The sequence below is a fragment of the Benincasa hispida genome, chromosome 2 (assembly GCF_009727055.1).
Source record: "Benincasa hispida cultivar B227 chromosome 2, ASM972705v1, whole genome shotgun sequence".
Classification (NCBI taxonomy): Eukaryota; Viridiplantae; Streptophyta; class Magnoliopsida; order Cucurbitales; family Cucurbitaceae; genus Benincasa; species Benincasa hispida.
This window is the reverse complement of record NC_052350.1, coordinates 53,657,737-53,673,744: the sequence shown is the minus strand read 5'-3', so window position 1 is coordinate 53,673,744 and position 16,008 is coordinate 53,657,737. Positions and strand designations below refer to the sequence as shown.

Genomic DNA, 16,008 nt, shown 5'->3' with positions numbered 1-16,008 from the left:
CTATTTTTAAGGGCAATACTAATGTGCAATCTATAATGTATCTGTTTCTATGCATCCCTTTCAATCACAAAGGAGAAATTGTTTTAATTTTTTTTTTTAAGAAAAGACAATTTTACTACATGTCAACGGACCAGCCCAAGAAAGAAGATCGACCGGTCAGCCTCTGTCCTTACATAATCCATAGTCCGAAGAAAAACCCTAATCAAATAAGGAATAGGAGAAGGATAGAAGCCTATAAATACATCATTTAACTCCCTATGCAGTAACTTAAACTTTTAGTTTCTTCTCTCATTCTACAATTCTTACTAACTTAGGTATTAACTTAGGTATCAAAGCCCTTTTTCTTTGTTTTGCAAGTCCTCTCTTCCCTAAATTACAAATTTACTGTTGATGTCATGTGGAAGTCGGGTGTATTTTCTCTTGGCCAAAATTTGACATCAAGAGATATTTTTCCAAACTAATTTTGGTTAGTATAATTTGAGTTTTGTTAAATTTTAGTTAATATACTTTCAATCATTCAATTATTGTCTATGCGCTTTTAATCAATCTTAAATTTAGTTTCTCAAAGTTTATTTTTATCAAAATTGGCTAAATAATAATAACAATAATTTTCATGTAATAAAATATATCTCGTGAATACGTTTTCAAAATTTATAGTGAAAATGCTAATTAAAAAAATTGAAAAAAAATAAACATGAAACAAACACAAGCAACATGGACAAAATTCAAGATTTATTAAAATTATAGGGAATAAAACTGTAAATTTGAAAATATAAAACTAAAATTGAACAAATTTTAAAGAATTGGGACCAAAATCTTATTTTAACAAAAAAAAAGATGGTAAAAGAGTATGTAAACACTATCATTGATAGACATCTGCCTATCGGAAATAAACCTCAATCACGTGTAACTTTATAAGCAACAAATCACAATTAATGATAGTTAAAAACTATTTTTAAGGGCAATACTAATATGCAGTCTATAAGATATCTATTTCTATGCATCCCAATTACTACATGTCAACTTGTAATTAGATATTTAGGTGGTTTGAGATGCATTAAAGTATTTTTGTACTTCTAAACACAAAAAAACCATCATAAGTTGACTTAATAGTAAAAATGAAACATAGTTTTAATAAATGACAAAGAGGTCAAAGGTTCAATCCATGGTGGCTACTTACCGAATTAATTTGTGACATTCCAAACTTTTATGTAATATTTTGTAATTTGGGGAAATTAATATTAAGTAGATTGAATTGAGATAATTGATTTAGAATTATTTTCCCAAAAAGATTTTGGATTTGTAGAAGGAAAAGGGTTTGTGTTTATATATATTAGTTGGAATTAAGAAAAGAAAAATAAATAAAATTCAATTTATCTCTTTCCCACTCATAACCCATGCGAAACCCTATCTCGAGAAATTTAGGCCAATGATCTAATATGTAGGCTTATAATGTTAAATGACCCATTTTTTTTAAAAAAAAACTGTCAATTGACCTTCTACTGACGTTATCACGGTATGAAATTATAAGAATTTTCCCTGATAACCGTCTCGCTCTCGCTACTTGGATCTCGCTCTCACTGTCTATTTATCTTCCATTGTGATGTGATTGTTTGTCATTGTACGATTGATTTGGCAATTTTCACGAAATCAGTCTACAACTTAAAATCGTTAACATACAGCAAAATATGTAAGGGTGAATTCTTTAAAATCTAAATTTCATTTGAACTGTCATTTTAAACGGAGATTTATTGAATGAGGTTTTCCAGAACGGAGTTTTTCAGAACCAAACGGAGTTTTCAGAACAAAATAGACTTTTCTTGAACTTGGTATCATATAGACTAGAGGGGCATTTTTGTAATCTTATACCGTGATGACGAAAGTAAAGGGTCAACTAACATTATTTTTTAAAAATGGGTCATTTGGCATTTTGGACCCAAAAATTGGGTCATCTGTAAAAATTTCCCCTATCTCTCTGTCTTCTCCTTCGTGCAGAACCCCTTCGCCTTTTTTGTTTTATGTTTTTGCACTGCTTTAGTTGCCCAAGTCTCCGCCTGATCTCTCTCCCTCGCCACCGACTCCAAGCACTGCCGATCGAAGTTGGCCCAGCCCCAGTCGTGTCGGTTTTTCATCGTTCACCACTTCCCCTCTAACTCCAGCAAACGAAGCCACACCGATCACCAGCGACCAGCCCTACCCTCTGCTCGACACCCAATTGGTCATATCTACATTGTAGCTCGATTCCAACCGCCGTCAAGATCGGATCTACACTCTCGTCGCCGCCGCCACTGGTTTCGTCGGAATCTTGGTTTTGGGGTAAGACTTAATTAAATAATTGGGTTTCTTGGAGATTCTTGAATGCCATAAAGAAAAATGTTTGGTTCCAATTTGGTTAAAACCCATTTAGACATTCAGAATCAAGATTTGGAAGATTTTGGACATTGCTTATCAAGGAAGAGACCAATTTTTGATAAAAAATTGTTAAGGTTTGGTAAGTTTTGGGTGAGTAGTTGGTTGGTTATATTTTGGATTAAGAGTAATGGTGGAAAAATAAGTTATTGATTTTGGGTTTAATTTATATTCAGGTTGGTCAATTGAATTGAGTTGTGGAATTTATTTTGGACAAAGCCACAACTTTGATAAGTTAAATTGGGGACATTTGGATTAATTTGTTTAATTGAATTTAGATCCCAAAGAATAAGTTTAGATTTTGGATTTATTATTTTAGGTCATGGGTGCTAAATTAAAATATGTAATTTATGTTATAGGATCGATTCAAGTCTTCTAAAGGTATTAAGAAGATTAATTATGTGAATTAAAATTTGTGACGAAATTTGAGGTAAGTAATCTTACTAGTAGAACCATCTTTGTGCCAAGCGATAAAATTTAAGAATAATTTGAAGATTTTAAGATTGTTAGCATCGACATGCATGGGGATAAATAAGCTTATTTTTAAATATGTCTAAACCATGTTGTGAGTACGAGCATGAATTACATTCTTATATGTTTTGCAAAGAGGTTGTATGTGTATGATTTAATTGCATGTTTGTGGGACTATGTTTTATGATGCATGTTATGTTTGATAGTGATAATTACCCCCTACTCGTAGTTATGTACCTACCAGATATTTTTGTTTCCTTTGGGATTCATCAGAGGTGGTGATCTCCTTCAGGATTTCATCATAAGTTTGTATTTCCTTCGAACCAGAAGTTATGATCTCCTTCGGGATTTCACCGGATATTGTGATTTCCTTCAGGACTTCACCAAGGTTTGTGGTTTCCTTCAGGATTTCACTAGAGGTTTGTAAGTACATCTAACTTATGGTAGAGTGGGTACATTTATCCATTAGATGACCATCACATGGAAAGTAGAGGTTTATGCATGTCTCACTAGAGAATGACATCTAGAGGACATAGATGCTTTTTCTCATGTTTCTTTTTCAAGTAAAGGTAAGAACACACTGACGAATGACAAATGAAATCCGTGATCGAGCCACTGAGACCAGTCATATGCTTCCACTCATGTTTTCAAGATTTTATATTTTAAAAATTTATAATCTTGATGTTTGAACTTGAAGTCTTGGTATTTATGCTTTTAAACTTTTTAAGAGAATCTTCTAGTTTTGTTTTATGGTTTAAGGGTACCCTATTAAATAAATTTTATCTATTTACTTTTAATAAAACTATTAATTTTATAGTATTTATTTGATAATACCAAACCATGGAAAAGTGTCGATTTGAAATGTATGCATGCATGTCTATAGTAATGACCTAGTTTAAGTCTTAGGGAGCCGGGTTGTTACATGATTTTCCACGAGTTTCTTTGACATTCAAATGTTGTAGAATAAGGCGGGTTGTCCCGTGAGATTAATCGAGGCGTGCGTAAGTAGACCATCCAAAATGGAGGCAAATAATATAGGGATTTCTACGTAAAAGGCCTTAAGAATAGGCACATATTAGGTTAATGTCTTGAACATTTCATTTTTTACAAAATAATACCTATTGGCCTTCATATTTTCATTAATATCAGTGGCATTTACAATTTAGTCCTCACCTAGTTATATATATATTTATGTATTTCTCTCTCCTCCATGCATACTCTCTCTCCCATGCATATTCTCTCTCCCCCATGCATATGTTTTCTCTCCCCCAATGATATGTTTCATATATTTTCTCCCCCATAATTCACACTCATTTCTTCCTCTTCCCTCTCTTTTCTCCTTCCCCCTCCTTTTTTTTTCTCCTTCTAGCGATGTGAGTTGTAGGTGGTAGACGACGGCGTGGGGTGAATTGATGGCTCGGTACGAGGTGACACGAACAACTTAGGACAAATCGATGGCACGAACGGCGTGGGGCGAGTCGACGATGATAAGTTGAGCAAATTTGATCGACGGCACGACGGGGCGAGAAAATTCGATCAATGACGATGGGGAGAGAGATCCGTGGCAGCTATGTCTAAAGAAGAGATGAAGGTGGAGGGTTATATATAGATGGACTTTATCTTTTCCTATTTTTAATATATATTGTGATATCTATATATACTTTTTTTTAGCTTTTGTAGGAAATTTGATATATACTATGTATTCGTTTATTTGATATACACGTGCATTTTTTTTTATTTAGACTTATTGTATTATGATATATATATGTACTATGGTGTAGATGAAATTTATAAAGATTTATATACTGTAGTATATTTCATATATTAGTTTATACTATGATTTGTGTCAAGTATTAAGTCAATCACTAATTTATAAACTGTAGTATATTTCATATATTAGTTAGAATATTTTCAAATACCTAACAAAACTTTCTAAGGTATTTAAAATAACCATTAATCTGTAANCTAACAAAACTTTCTAAGGTATTTAAAATAACCATTAATCTGTAAAAAAAAAAAAAAAAAAAAAAAAACCTAATAAATTGATATGTACAAATAAACAACGGAATATATTACATGTACAAGTGAACAAATAATGAAATGTTTTACATAATAACAAAAATCAACATGAAAAACCAAATGGAAAGTAAAATCATATTAAATGTCATTTTCTCTCTCCAAATTAAAGTGGAAAAAATATATCAAATGCATTTTATCTCTACAATTGAAAAATGGGGGAAAATCATAATAAATGTATTTTCTCTCTCCATAATAAATACATTATATGGTGTTTATGAGTATTGAATTTATATATTGTGGTATATTTCATATATTGGTTATAATATTTTCAAATTTCTAACAAAATGTTCCGAGGTTTATTTTAAATTGTTGGGATTAGTATCCTAATTCTCCCGGTGGTCTCGTAGTTTGTAAACATTTGTACACACGTTGTTATTAATAAAATAAGTGTTATTTTATAAGCATTTACTCATATCCAATAAACTAAGATCCATGGTTATTTCATGTAAATTAAGCATGTATGTGAGACATACAAGTGGATCATACCTTAAGTAATAACCTAAATGGTTTGTAGTATAAAGATAAAGGAGGGATACCTTATCCTGGTGACATTACGAATACGACCCGCTTTGTAGATGTTACAAGTGTTGTAAAGTGTTACAAATGGTTTGATCCTGACCATTCATGTGGAGACATGCGAGCGGGGGTGTCCTATACAAAAAGTTTGTATAAGACCGAACCACAAGATAATTAGTCTCTTTATATAATGTCGTTGATAATCGAGACTTACATTTCACTAAAATGACAATATGTGACATGACCTTAATCCTGAGTGAGTTGGGAACTCCTACCTACGAGGGCGGTCTTTTGATTTGTAAGAGTGAGAGTGGCCAGATTACCAACTTAACAAGCCTGCCATTTTGGGGGATTCGTCTGATTGGGAAGTTGGGAACTCAGCTACACAAGACATAATTCACTCCTTCCTCGAAGCAGGGGTAAGTAGATAAATTGCTCCCTTAAGGGCTGATTCTGGGTCTTGAACATAGTGGTCACATTCTCTCTTTGGAAGATAAGAGTCATAGTAGGACTATGACTTATTTTTCATTAGAGAAATCAGTGGTACTTAGGGAGTTAGACGTAACTATAGGGGCAAAATGGTAAATTGGCCCGGTTGTACTTACGAGTGATTTGTGAAGAGTTATCGCACTGTTGATTGGTCATATGGACACATAAATATATCTGTAGTGCGAAAAGTGCAGTTGTCAGTCTTTAATAAAGTGACCAACAGTTAACGGATGGTAGATCTCGTGACTAAAGAGTTTAGTTAATTATTCACGTATCGTTGGAGTTTCAAGCTATAGGTCCATGGGTCCTTTGGTAGCTTAATGAGTTCAAGTTAAGAATAAGATTTTGGGTTGATTTGAAGTGTTCAAATTAAAAAGAGGAAATTCAATTATATGAGATATAATTGATGTGATATATTAGATATATTAATTGGAAGAATTAATATAAATATAATTTATATTAAGTACCATAAAATAGAAAAAGAACTATGATTTATATGTTTTATATGCTGAAATGTTTAAAGTATAGGTTATAAATATAATATGATAAATTGATTATCATATTTATTTATAATATATTAATTATATGATAATTAATTCTTTTTCTCTAATAACCGTTTTGAGTAGGAGGTTATTGGAAGTTTTATGGTAACTATGAGATAAAAGAAAAATTGTTTTCCAAAATTAGAAGTTGATTCATTTTGGATTAATCTAAAAAAAAAGGCTATCAAGTAAAAAGTGTTTTTACTAAGCAATAGCGTTGAGAGCATACACGATCGAACTAAGAGTTGACTATACGATAGTTACTCGTTGACCGTCTCTACACGATCGAGAAGCAAAATCTATACAATAGGTTGCCGCCTTTTAAACGATTGAGTACATCGTCTATACGATAGACAGTCTTCATCTCCCACTTACTCGATCGTATACCTCTTATCTTCCTCAATCCAAGATCATACATAGCCCACAACTCTTGGATTCTCACATCGAGAATACCAAGATAACTATTGTGGTGGTGTTCTAAATTTATTCGTGGATCGAGTTGGACTCGATTGGGTTCGAGGTGCATCAAGACGTTCGTGGAGGTCGTGTTCTAATCGTTGCGTTTGAGTGCTGTTTTGGACACATTGGAAACTGATCGAGAGATACTTGAAGAATAGTTCTTCAAATGTACGCATACTCTATCCCTTGTATCCTCTTGTAGCATGTTGTAATTTCTGTTTATGCATAACTTGTTTGTTTCTGTTTAAGTTTATAAAATGTTTGTGTTCATTCTGAATAGGATTTGGAACGATCCACTTCATCTGCTCATAGAGATCTCTGTTGAGATTTTCTTCATAAATAACCATAAATCTGTAGAAAAAATGTGAAACCAATGAAAATATGAAAAAAAATCATTAAATGTATTTTCTCTCTCCAATTAAATTAAATAAAGGAAAAAATTTCAACAAATAAATGCATTTTCTCTCTCCATTTGAAAATATGAAAAAAAATCATATGAAATAAATATTCTCTCCATCATTAAGAAAATTTTGAAAATAGGGAAATATATATAAAAATCAAGAATAAAAATAATAAAAAATGATAAATTTATCTAAAATTAATATTAAACGCCTTTCTTGAAAAAATTTAAATTTAGACATTTTTTAATATCGGACCTAAACCGTTTTTATGTAAAAATCCCAAAAATATCACACTAAAGATTACCACATGGCCCACACAAGCTCCTATCACATGAAATGAATGCCAAAATAATTAAACAGTTTTGGTAGCGAAATCCCTTCATATTCAGTTCACATTGCTATTGTAATGTGTGTGACTCTCAGCAACTCTCAAGAAATCTTCCTTCAAATAAAAAGCAAAATTTTAGCATAACATAGATGATGGACCAAAAGAAAAATGGATAATGCCAAAACCAATGAGATCATTAAGCCCCACTCGGCTTCCTGTCAATTTCTCGGACATTGCAAGGAACAAAAAAAAGGCAAAAAGACATTTATCATTTCATTTCCCTTTTGAAAGTCTCTTCCATTTCTCCATGGATCCCAAAGGTTTGGAACCCTAAAGCTCCTTAAATCAGCTTTCTGAAGGGTTTTTTGAGCTAAACTTTTGTGGGGTTTTGTTGCTTACAAAGGTTTGTTTCTTTCAGAAGTTCTTGAAAGTTATTCTTTCCCTTTTTTGTATGTTCATGACTGTGTGGTTGTTTTTTAGTTGAAGTTGGATTGTTTTGTTTTTTTTTGTTTTTTTTCCATTTTCTATGTTAATTTCTGCTTAAAATCACTGGTAATTCTTACCTCTTTGATATTGGATCTCTTTTTTAAATCATCTCATCCATTCCTTCCTCTGATTCTAGTCAAATTTTTTTTTGTTTTGTACTAATTCTGCCAATGTTTTTTCGGTTGGCTTATTACTTTACTCCCTGCATTTTGAGGGTTTCATCTATTCTGCACTTTCAACTTAAAAAGAAAATTTAATCCCATTTCTGGACTTCAGATTATGCTTCTGTTTAGTTTTTCTTGTTAATGATATTATGGTATGTTGACCTGGTCTGTTCATTAGTGTATTTAGTTGTCTTGTCTTGTTCGTTAGATTATGCATGAGAATGTAGCTAAACTAATGGGCTATGTCATGATAATAGAAATGAATATGTCAACCTGAGCATGACTCTACTAGTTATGGCCTGATATGTCAACCAAGAGGTCAGAAGTTCAAATCCTCCCATCCCAGTGGCTATTTGTTCTGCTATTTTACAGATCATAGGGAATATTTAGTTCTTGACATCTGGATTATTAAATGCTGGACCTTGTTATTTGAGGTACTATTTATATATGAAGAAAGAAGTATCCATGTATTAATGTTGATGCTTGAATGGTCCCACATATCTTTCTTCTTTGTTTTTTGAACCCTTTTTACTAGTTGATTTGCTGAACGTTTGGAGTGCAAACTAAAAGCATGGAAGAGAAAGGAGGAATCAAGAAAGATATCACTGAAGTAATTCTCTTTCTACGAGTTGGTTAACTCATTTTCGAATTTCATTCTTGTTCTTGAATTTTTCTCACTTGGACAATGCTCTTTATCTTGAGTATGGTTGGGATTCTTGCAGTTAATAGGTAATACTCCAATGGTATATCTAAGTAAAGTGGCTGATGGTTGTTTTGCTCATATCGCTGCTAAACTAGAGATGATGGAGCCGTGTTCTAGCGTTAAAGACAGGTTTAGAGTCCTTTTGTTATAAAAATTTTCACATATCGTAATGTTTGTAGTTTCCATTTTCGTTGCTGCTTTTGAATAGGCAAGAAGCTTAAACAAAGAAAACATAAGGTTAATTTTTGAGAACACAGCGAACCAAAAACAAAAACATTATCAAATGAAATCTAATAATATCAATGTGATTTTGCATTAGAGTATGAGGGGTTTTTGAGATATGAAGTGTGCAAGTTTTCAATGTAGGATCGGGCAGAGTATGATTCAAGATGCAGAGGATAAGGGCCTGATTACACCAGGAAAGGTAGTAAGAAATGCTTCATTTCTTTCTTTATTCTTTGAAGAAATTAGGCCACCACTTGAATTGGCAATTGATTTTTGTGCTTGATGCAATTAGAATGCCTTGTAAACCAAATTGCTGAACTTGAAGTCATATATTTGATCTACTACCTGATCTGTCTTGTACATATATTTCTTTTGTGGAAAAAGACTGTCTTAATCGAGATTACGAGTGGTAACACGGGCATTGCACTAGCGAGCATTGCAGCACTAAAGGGCTACAAACTTATTGTAGTTATGCCAGCTTCATATAGTCTTGAAAGACGAATTCTTCTTCGAGCTTTCGGAGCTGAGCTGTACATCACAGACCCTGCAGCAGGGCTTGAAGGGCTTCTAAAGAAGGTTGAGGAGATAATGAAAGTCACACCCAATAGCTATTTTCTGAAGCAATTTGAAAATCCATCTAATCCAAAGGTTTGTTTTGTTTAGTTTGTGATCTCAAAAAGATATATAATTCTGTTTTGAGTCATTTTGCATCCATTTTTGTTCTTTAGATTCATTATGAAACCACTGGGCCAGAGATATGGAAAGACTCAGGAGGAAAAGTCGATGCTTTGGTTGTGGGGATTGGAACTGGGGGGACGATAACTGGTGCGGGGAATTTTCTCAAGGAACAGAACCCAGACATTAAGGTCCCCTTGTTAGTTTTTCTCCTCAGAAACAGAAACGAGACACTAAGACCTTGTTTGATAGCCCTTTGATTTTTGAAAATTAAGCTTATAAATACTACTACCTAAGAATTCCTTTATATTGTTATCTACTTTATCTTTTAAAATCCAAGTCAAGTTTTGAAAAAAAAAATTGATTTTTAAAAAGTTGTAAGTGTTTCAAATTTGGCTAATATTTCTTGACAAACACTGGTAGGAAAGCCAACACAAATTTCAAAAATCAAATAATTATCAAATTAAGCCTAGAGGAGGTCATTTGATGCTTGAAAGAAGAAAATCATTGTAAAGAATTGTGAGAAAACAAACACATTTTTTGGAAAGTAAATGATATCAAACAAGGCTTAAGGGTGGTCATTGATATTGTTCTCCTTATTTCTTGATTTGGAAACAAGAACTAAGAACATTAACAAATGGGCCATTGATGGATAATCCTGGACATCAATTAACCTTTGTAAATTTGTAGGTTTATGCAGTGGAACCAGCAGAGAGTGCTGTGCTAAGTGGAGGACAACCTGGTCAGTTCTTATTCCAAACTACTTTTCTTTGGGTGTTCCATTTTTTTTTGGAAATGATTGTGAAAATGTTCTGCAGATTCACATTTTATTGTTTGATTGAACTAAAATATCACGGTACTGTGGGTCAACGCTCTAGAGCATAGCTCAATTGGCATAGTGTTCATATTATTGACCTCAAGGTTTGAGGTTCGATTCCCCCATCCCACACTTTAATTACAATACCTTTCAAAAAAAATATCACAGTACTGTGGACTTGTGATAGAAAATTAACACAAGAGAAGAAACTTCCCCAAGAACTTACACTCCCAGTTTTATTGCCACAAGACTTTCATTTCATCTTCTGCAGTAATTTTTTAATTAATTTCAGTATGTCTAGAAGAGACTTCGTCATCCTAATTTTAAATAAAAAAAATGTAACTATTGTTAGACAAAAACAAAAGTATAAAAAAAAAAGATTTAATAAAAGGAAGAAAAACAGAAATGGAAAAAAGAAGATAAAAAGGGAAGAAGAACATAACATAAATGAAAAAAAAAGAAGGATAAAACGGAAGGTGTGCTAAACAGGGGAAAAAAAACAGAAATGGGGAAGAAAAAGAAGCCAAAGTTGCCGGCAATGTTGGATGATTGAGAAATTAGAGTTTAAAATATTGCTTTTACCTTGAATGCCCCTCCAATCCAGCCGTCATGTCCACTATTTTATTATAAAATTTTTCTGTGTCTGATATGGCAAGACACGACAAGGACCCAAAGTGAGTATTAGTGAAAACTCAAAGGTAAAAGTGTAAAATTTAAAACTTCGGGACGAGATGGAAACCAAACGCAAAACATAGGGATAAAAGTACAATTTCTTAAAACCTATGGATCAAATAAAAGCTAAACTCAAAACTTGTGGGTAAAGTGTAACATTTTGAAACTGAGGGATCAAATAGAAACAATTCTCAAAATCTATGGACTTAGTATTTTCCCCTTATTTCTTTTATTTATAATCTACTTAGTAAGTTTTCTTTAGGATGATTGTAATGGGTGGCAATGACAAAATTAGTAGCCATATTTGCACATGTCACACAAATTTATGTCAATCAGATAGAGCGTATGTCCACCACTTATTGACCATTTTTATGTCTATTTTGTTGAATAATTTTTATGTATATTTTCAATAGACCGCTAAAATGATCGTTTTTTTAATAATGATAAGACTATTTTTTATGTCTTTTGGCAACCATTTTTTCATATTTGGTATATTATTTTATGTCTATTTCTGATAGAACGATTTCATGTTATTATTGATAGACATCTATGATTGATACAATGATACTTCTATATCTACCCCCACACACATATATATATGGTATATTAATGACACATTACTATAAGTAATTTATTGTTATTTGAGCATGCAAACAACCACTAAAAGAAAGAAAAAAGATCAAATATCATAGATGTACTATTTTTAATCCTATTGATATGGTATGTGGGCAGTAGAATTAATAGCAAATAAGCATACAAACAACCATTAGTAGAAAATTAGGTTGAATATACACATTTTTTTATTCTATTGATAGTTATTAGCAATATATTTTAATAGTAACGTAACGTGCAAATAGTTATTAAAATATAAATTCTAAATAATGTTAATATTGATAGTTATTGACTATATAATTAATAGTAAAATTATTGAAAACAAAATTTATATATTTTCTAATTTATTGATATGATAAATCAATGATAAACCTTATAATACGTAGGCATGCAAACAAACATGAATAGAAAGTAATTTATATGTCATTGAAATGCCATTTTTAATTATAATGTATGGTATATGAATGATAGATTTAATAGTAGATGAACATACAAATAATCAAAGATAGAAGAGAACAGAAGTTGATAGAGTTTTTCTATTTTATTAATAATGTATATCCATAACAAAAAAAATAAAAAAGCATGCAAACAATTTATGATAGAAACTTATCATTGAATACTTCAATAAATGTATATAGATCACTGATGAACATTAGTAAGTGATAAGTTTATGAGATAGAGTTCATCAGTAATAGACCTCAACCATCGCTATGTTTATGAGTGATAGGCTTTAATTAGTGATAGACATCGATAAAAGTTTGAATTGTGACACACTTGCTAAATTGTTTTACGTAGGGCTAGATTTGCTATAATTTTTTTTATATTGCCATATATGCAATTGCTACTTTAATTTATGGTACCACATGATTTGTGACAAAAGTTTATAGTCCATCATTTTTATGATTATAGGTAAGCATCTCATTCAAGGAATTGGAGCTGGCTTCATCCCTCCTGTTCTTGATGTCAAAGTCTATGATGAAGTTATTCAGGTCAGCCTTGAACATGCTTGTCCAAAGAAGTTCTTTCAATAATGATATGATGCAGTACTTTTAAGATTACTCTTTGTGTGTTGCCATATTCCTTTCTATTCAAAAGTTCGCTCATGACATGGGGCTTTCTTTTTAATTCGCAATCAAGACTATAATGTCTTAACCAATTGAAAAATTTTCAAGAGATGTTACTCTCTCAAATTTATAAACCAACTGTTCGAAGCAGAATATATCAACAGTCTCTCCATCTCCCCCCATATGTTTGGCCCTCAGTTGCTCACAACGTCAATCCGATCACGCTGAGTGAAGTTGTTGCAAGTAACTTCCACTTTAATACTATTCATTGGTGCCCAATGGCCGTTCTCACTAACTCTTAATACTTATAAAGTTAACACTCGACAATAACTTTTTTTTTGTTAGTTCAACATATTGTCAGATATGAAATTAAACCATCGACTTTTAGAGGGATAATAAATGTCTTATCCACTAACCTATTCTCGGATTCCAACCCCTTTCACAACTGATATCAAATAATGTAACACTTGACATGTTTTGTCTGCCCTGAAATTGTGATTGGTAGAATATCCTTCCATTCGCTTTAGATTGGCATGGAGGACAATATGGGGAAAAAATTATTGTCAAAGTGTTTATTTAATATCGCGTGTGGGGCAGATTATATAATGATTTAAATGTATAGATAGTATAGTCGTACCAAGTATATTTACAATTTTAAGTATTCTCGTAAGAAAATAGTTCAAACGTCTTAAACGGTTTTGTTTTTCTACTTGCTCTTCTAATATAGCATCACAAGTAGGCAACAAGATCCTTATTTCTTTGAGATAGAAATGCATTTGGCTGTTTTCAGGTCTCAAGTGAGGAAGCAATTGAAACTGCAAAGCTTCTTGCACTAAAGGAAGGCCTCCTTGTATGTACTCAATCTATGAGGACTTTATTTTATGTATTTTTGTGAAAATACAGACATTTTTTTCGTTTTAAATTTTGGCTTTTACTCTTTTTTTCCTTTTGTAGGTGGGAATTTCATCAGGTGCAGCAGCAGCTGCTGCATTAAAGGTTGCAAAGAGACCAGAGAGTGAAGGAAAACTTATCGTTGTAAGTCATATTTTACCTTCATTTGCAAATAAGATTTGAGAATAGGTTAAAAAAAAAAAAAAAAATACTTATAGTCCCTAAACTTTCGTAAAAGTAGCAATATAGTTCTTAAACTTTAGGATTTAACATCTTAGTCTCTATACTTTTAAATTTGTAACAATTTAATCCCTACTTTAAAAATTTCTATTAACATTAATCGGTAATTTTTATCATCTAACGACTTTAGTCTTTGTAGTTTATAAATACAGTTGGTCCATAGTTAGTTTATTACATATAGAAATATATGTAAGAAATTCTATTAAATATTAACAAAATTTTTATCATTATAAATGTGAAAGTACATGAACTAAATTATTAAATTTTAAAGCTAAGGAATTGAATTGTTATAAAATTCTAACTATAGAACTAAATAGTTACCAACTAAAGTTCAAAACTAAGTTGTTACTTTTGTGTAAGTTAAGAAACAATAAGCGTTTTTTAAATCGAAAACCTATCCTAGCATATATTTGAGGTGATTTTCTTTTTCATCCTCCATTTTTAGGTCATCTTCCCAAGCTCTGGCGAGCGATATCTGTCGACGATGCTTTTTGATTCAATCAGGCATGAAGTAGAAAACATGACTTATGTATAGTTGATCCATTTGAAATTTTCACACGTTCTTATATCGAATCATTCTTGGGATTTTGAATTTGCAGTTTCAATAACGTTTGGTTGAAGAAAAGTGGTAATTTTAATAATACCCACCATTAGGGACCATTGCAAATATATCAATTAAACCTAAAGTATTTGCAGATATAACACAATGTAAAAAAAATTGCATTAATAGAAAATCCTAAATCTAGCTCTTAGAGTCTTATTGCTAGTTAATAGGAGTGTATCAATCATAAAATTTATCAACAATAGTCTAGATTTTGCTACAATTAAAATATTGTTATATACTTAATTATTAACTCTAAAAGTGCTCCTCATTGCAATTACTCTTTGATTATCTTACAAGTCTTCATAACACTTAAATTTTGTGCAACGCAAGGCACACATAAAATTTGATTACAATGGGTCATTTAAAAAGAAAAAAGATTTTTACGTAAGCCTATCTTTGACCATATATTTTATAAATATCTTTAAATTTAATTTTCTCGAAAAGATCTTTTAGTGTTATTTTTTTGACAATTTTACCCTAAATAAATTTAATATAGTTTTTCTCATTTGTCAATTGGAGAGAGAAAATGTATTTATTTTAAATTTTTTTATATTTTTCAATTCGAAAAAAATGCATTTAATGAAATTTTATTTTCTATTTACGTTAGTTTTTACATATCAATTTTTTTTTTTTTTTTTTTTTTTTTTTTTTTTTACGAATTAATGGTTATTTTAAATATAGCTTAGAACATTTTGATGTATTCATGATTATTTTAAATATACCTTAAAACATTTTGTTAGGTACTTGAAAATGTTTTAACCAATATATGAAATATATAACAATTTATAAATTAGAGATTGATTCAATACTCAACATAAATCATAGTATAAACTAATATATGAAATATACCACGGTATATAAATCTTCATAAATTTTATTTACACCACAATGTATATATCATAATACAATAAGTCTAAATAAATAAATAAAAAAACTTGTTTATATCAAATAAACGAATACATACCACCACCGTATATATCAAATTTCCTATAAAAGCTAAAAGGAAAGTGCATATGTATCACAGTATATATATAATAAATAAATAAATAAAATAAAGTCCGTCTTCATATGAGGGTTTATAATACATAACCCTCCATCTTCATCTCTTCTTCTTTAGCCATGGTCACCATGGATATCTCTCTATCATCATCGATCGGATCT

The 16,008-nt window shown here is 31.3% G+C and overlaps 1 protein-coding gene and 1 long non-coding RNA gene across 4 annotated transcripts; both read left to right on the top strand.

The window, feature by feature from the left end:
- The first annotated feature begins 1,818 nt into the window (after positions 1-1,818).
- On the top strand, positions 1,819-4,427 carry LOC120070917. The gene is made up of 2 exons (XR_005480070.1): positions 1,819-2,316; positions 4,250-4,427. It is a non-coding gene; the product is annotated as an uncharacterized LOC120070917 (long non-coding RNA).
- Positions 4,428-7,859: 3,432 nt separating this feature from the next.
- LOC120070916 (cysteine synthase-like) lies at positions 7,860-14,912 on the top strand. 3 transcript variants are annotated; one of them, XM_039022824.1, is made up of 12 exons: positions 7,867-8,097; positions 8,602-8,778; positions 8,880-8,954; positions 9,067-9,176; positions 9,414-9,471; positions 9,657-9,920; positions 10,001-10,138; positions 10,638-10,689; positions 12,958-13,037; positions 13,903-13,962; positions 14,067-14,147; positions 14,689-14,912. In XM_039022824.1, exons 3-12 carry the CDS (start codon positions 8,916-8,918, stop codon positions 14,776-14,778), a joined length of 972 nt encoding a protein of 323 aa, XP_038878752.1. In that variant the 5' UTR covers positions 7,867-8,097; positions 8,602-8,778; positions 8,880-8,915; the 3' UTR covers positions 14,779-14,912. The 3 variants fall into 3 exon arrangements, with proteins under 3 accessions (XP_038878753.1, XP_038878751.1, XP_038878752.1); XM_039022825.1 differs by lacking the exon at positions 10,001-10,138 and having other exon boundaries at positions 7,860-8,097; XM_039022823.1 differs by lacking the exon at positions 8,602-8,778 and having other exon boundaries at positions 7,864-8,097; positions 14,689-14,778.
- The last annotated feature ends 1,096 nt before the right edge of the window (positions 14,913-16,008 follow it).

Excerpts from the sequence above, each read along its gene's own strand:
- LOC120070916 (XM_039022824.1), top strand. The coding sequence starts at position 8,916 with ATGGAAGAGAAAGGAGGAATCAAGAAAGATATCACTGAA. Across the intron at positions 9,177-9,413 it reads TGTTCTAGCGTTAAAGACAG|GATCGGGCAGAGTATGATTC; the intron begins GTTTAGAGTCCT and ends TTTTCAATGTAG. Across the intron at positions 10,690-12,957 it reads GCTAAGTGGAGGACAACCTG|GTAAGCATCTCATTCAAGGA; the intron begins GTCAGTTCTTAT and ends TTATGATTATAG.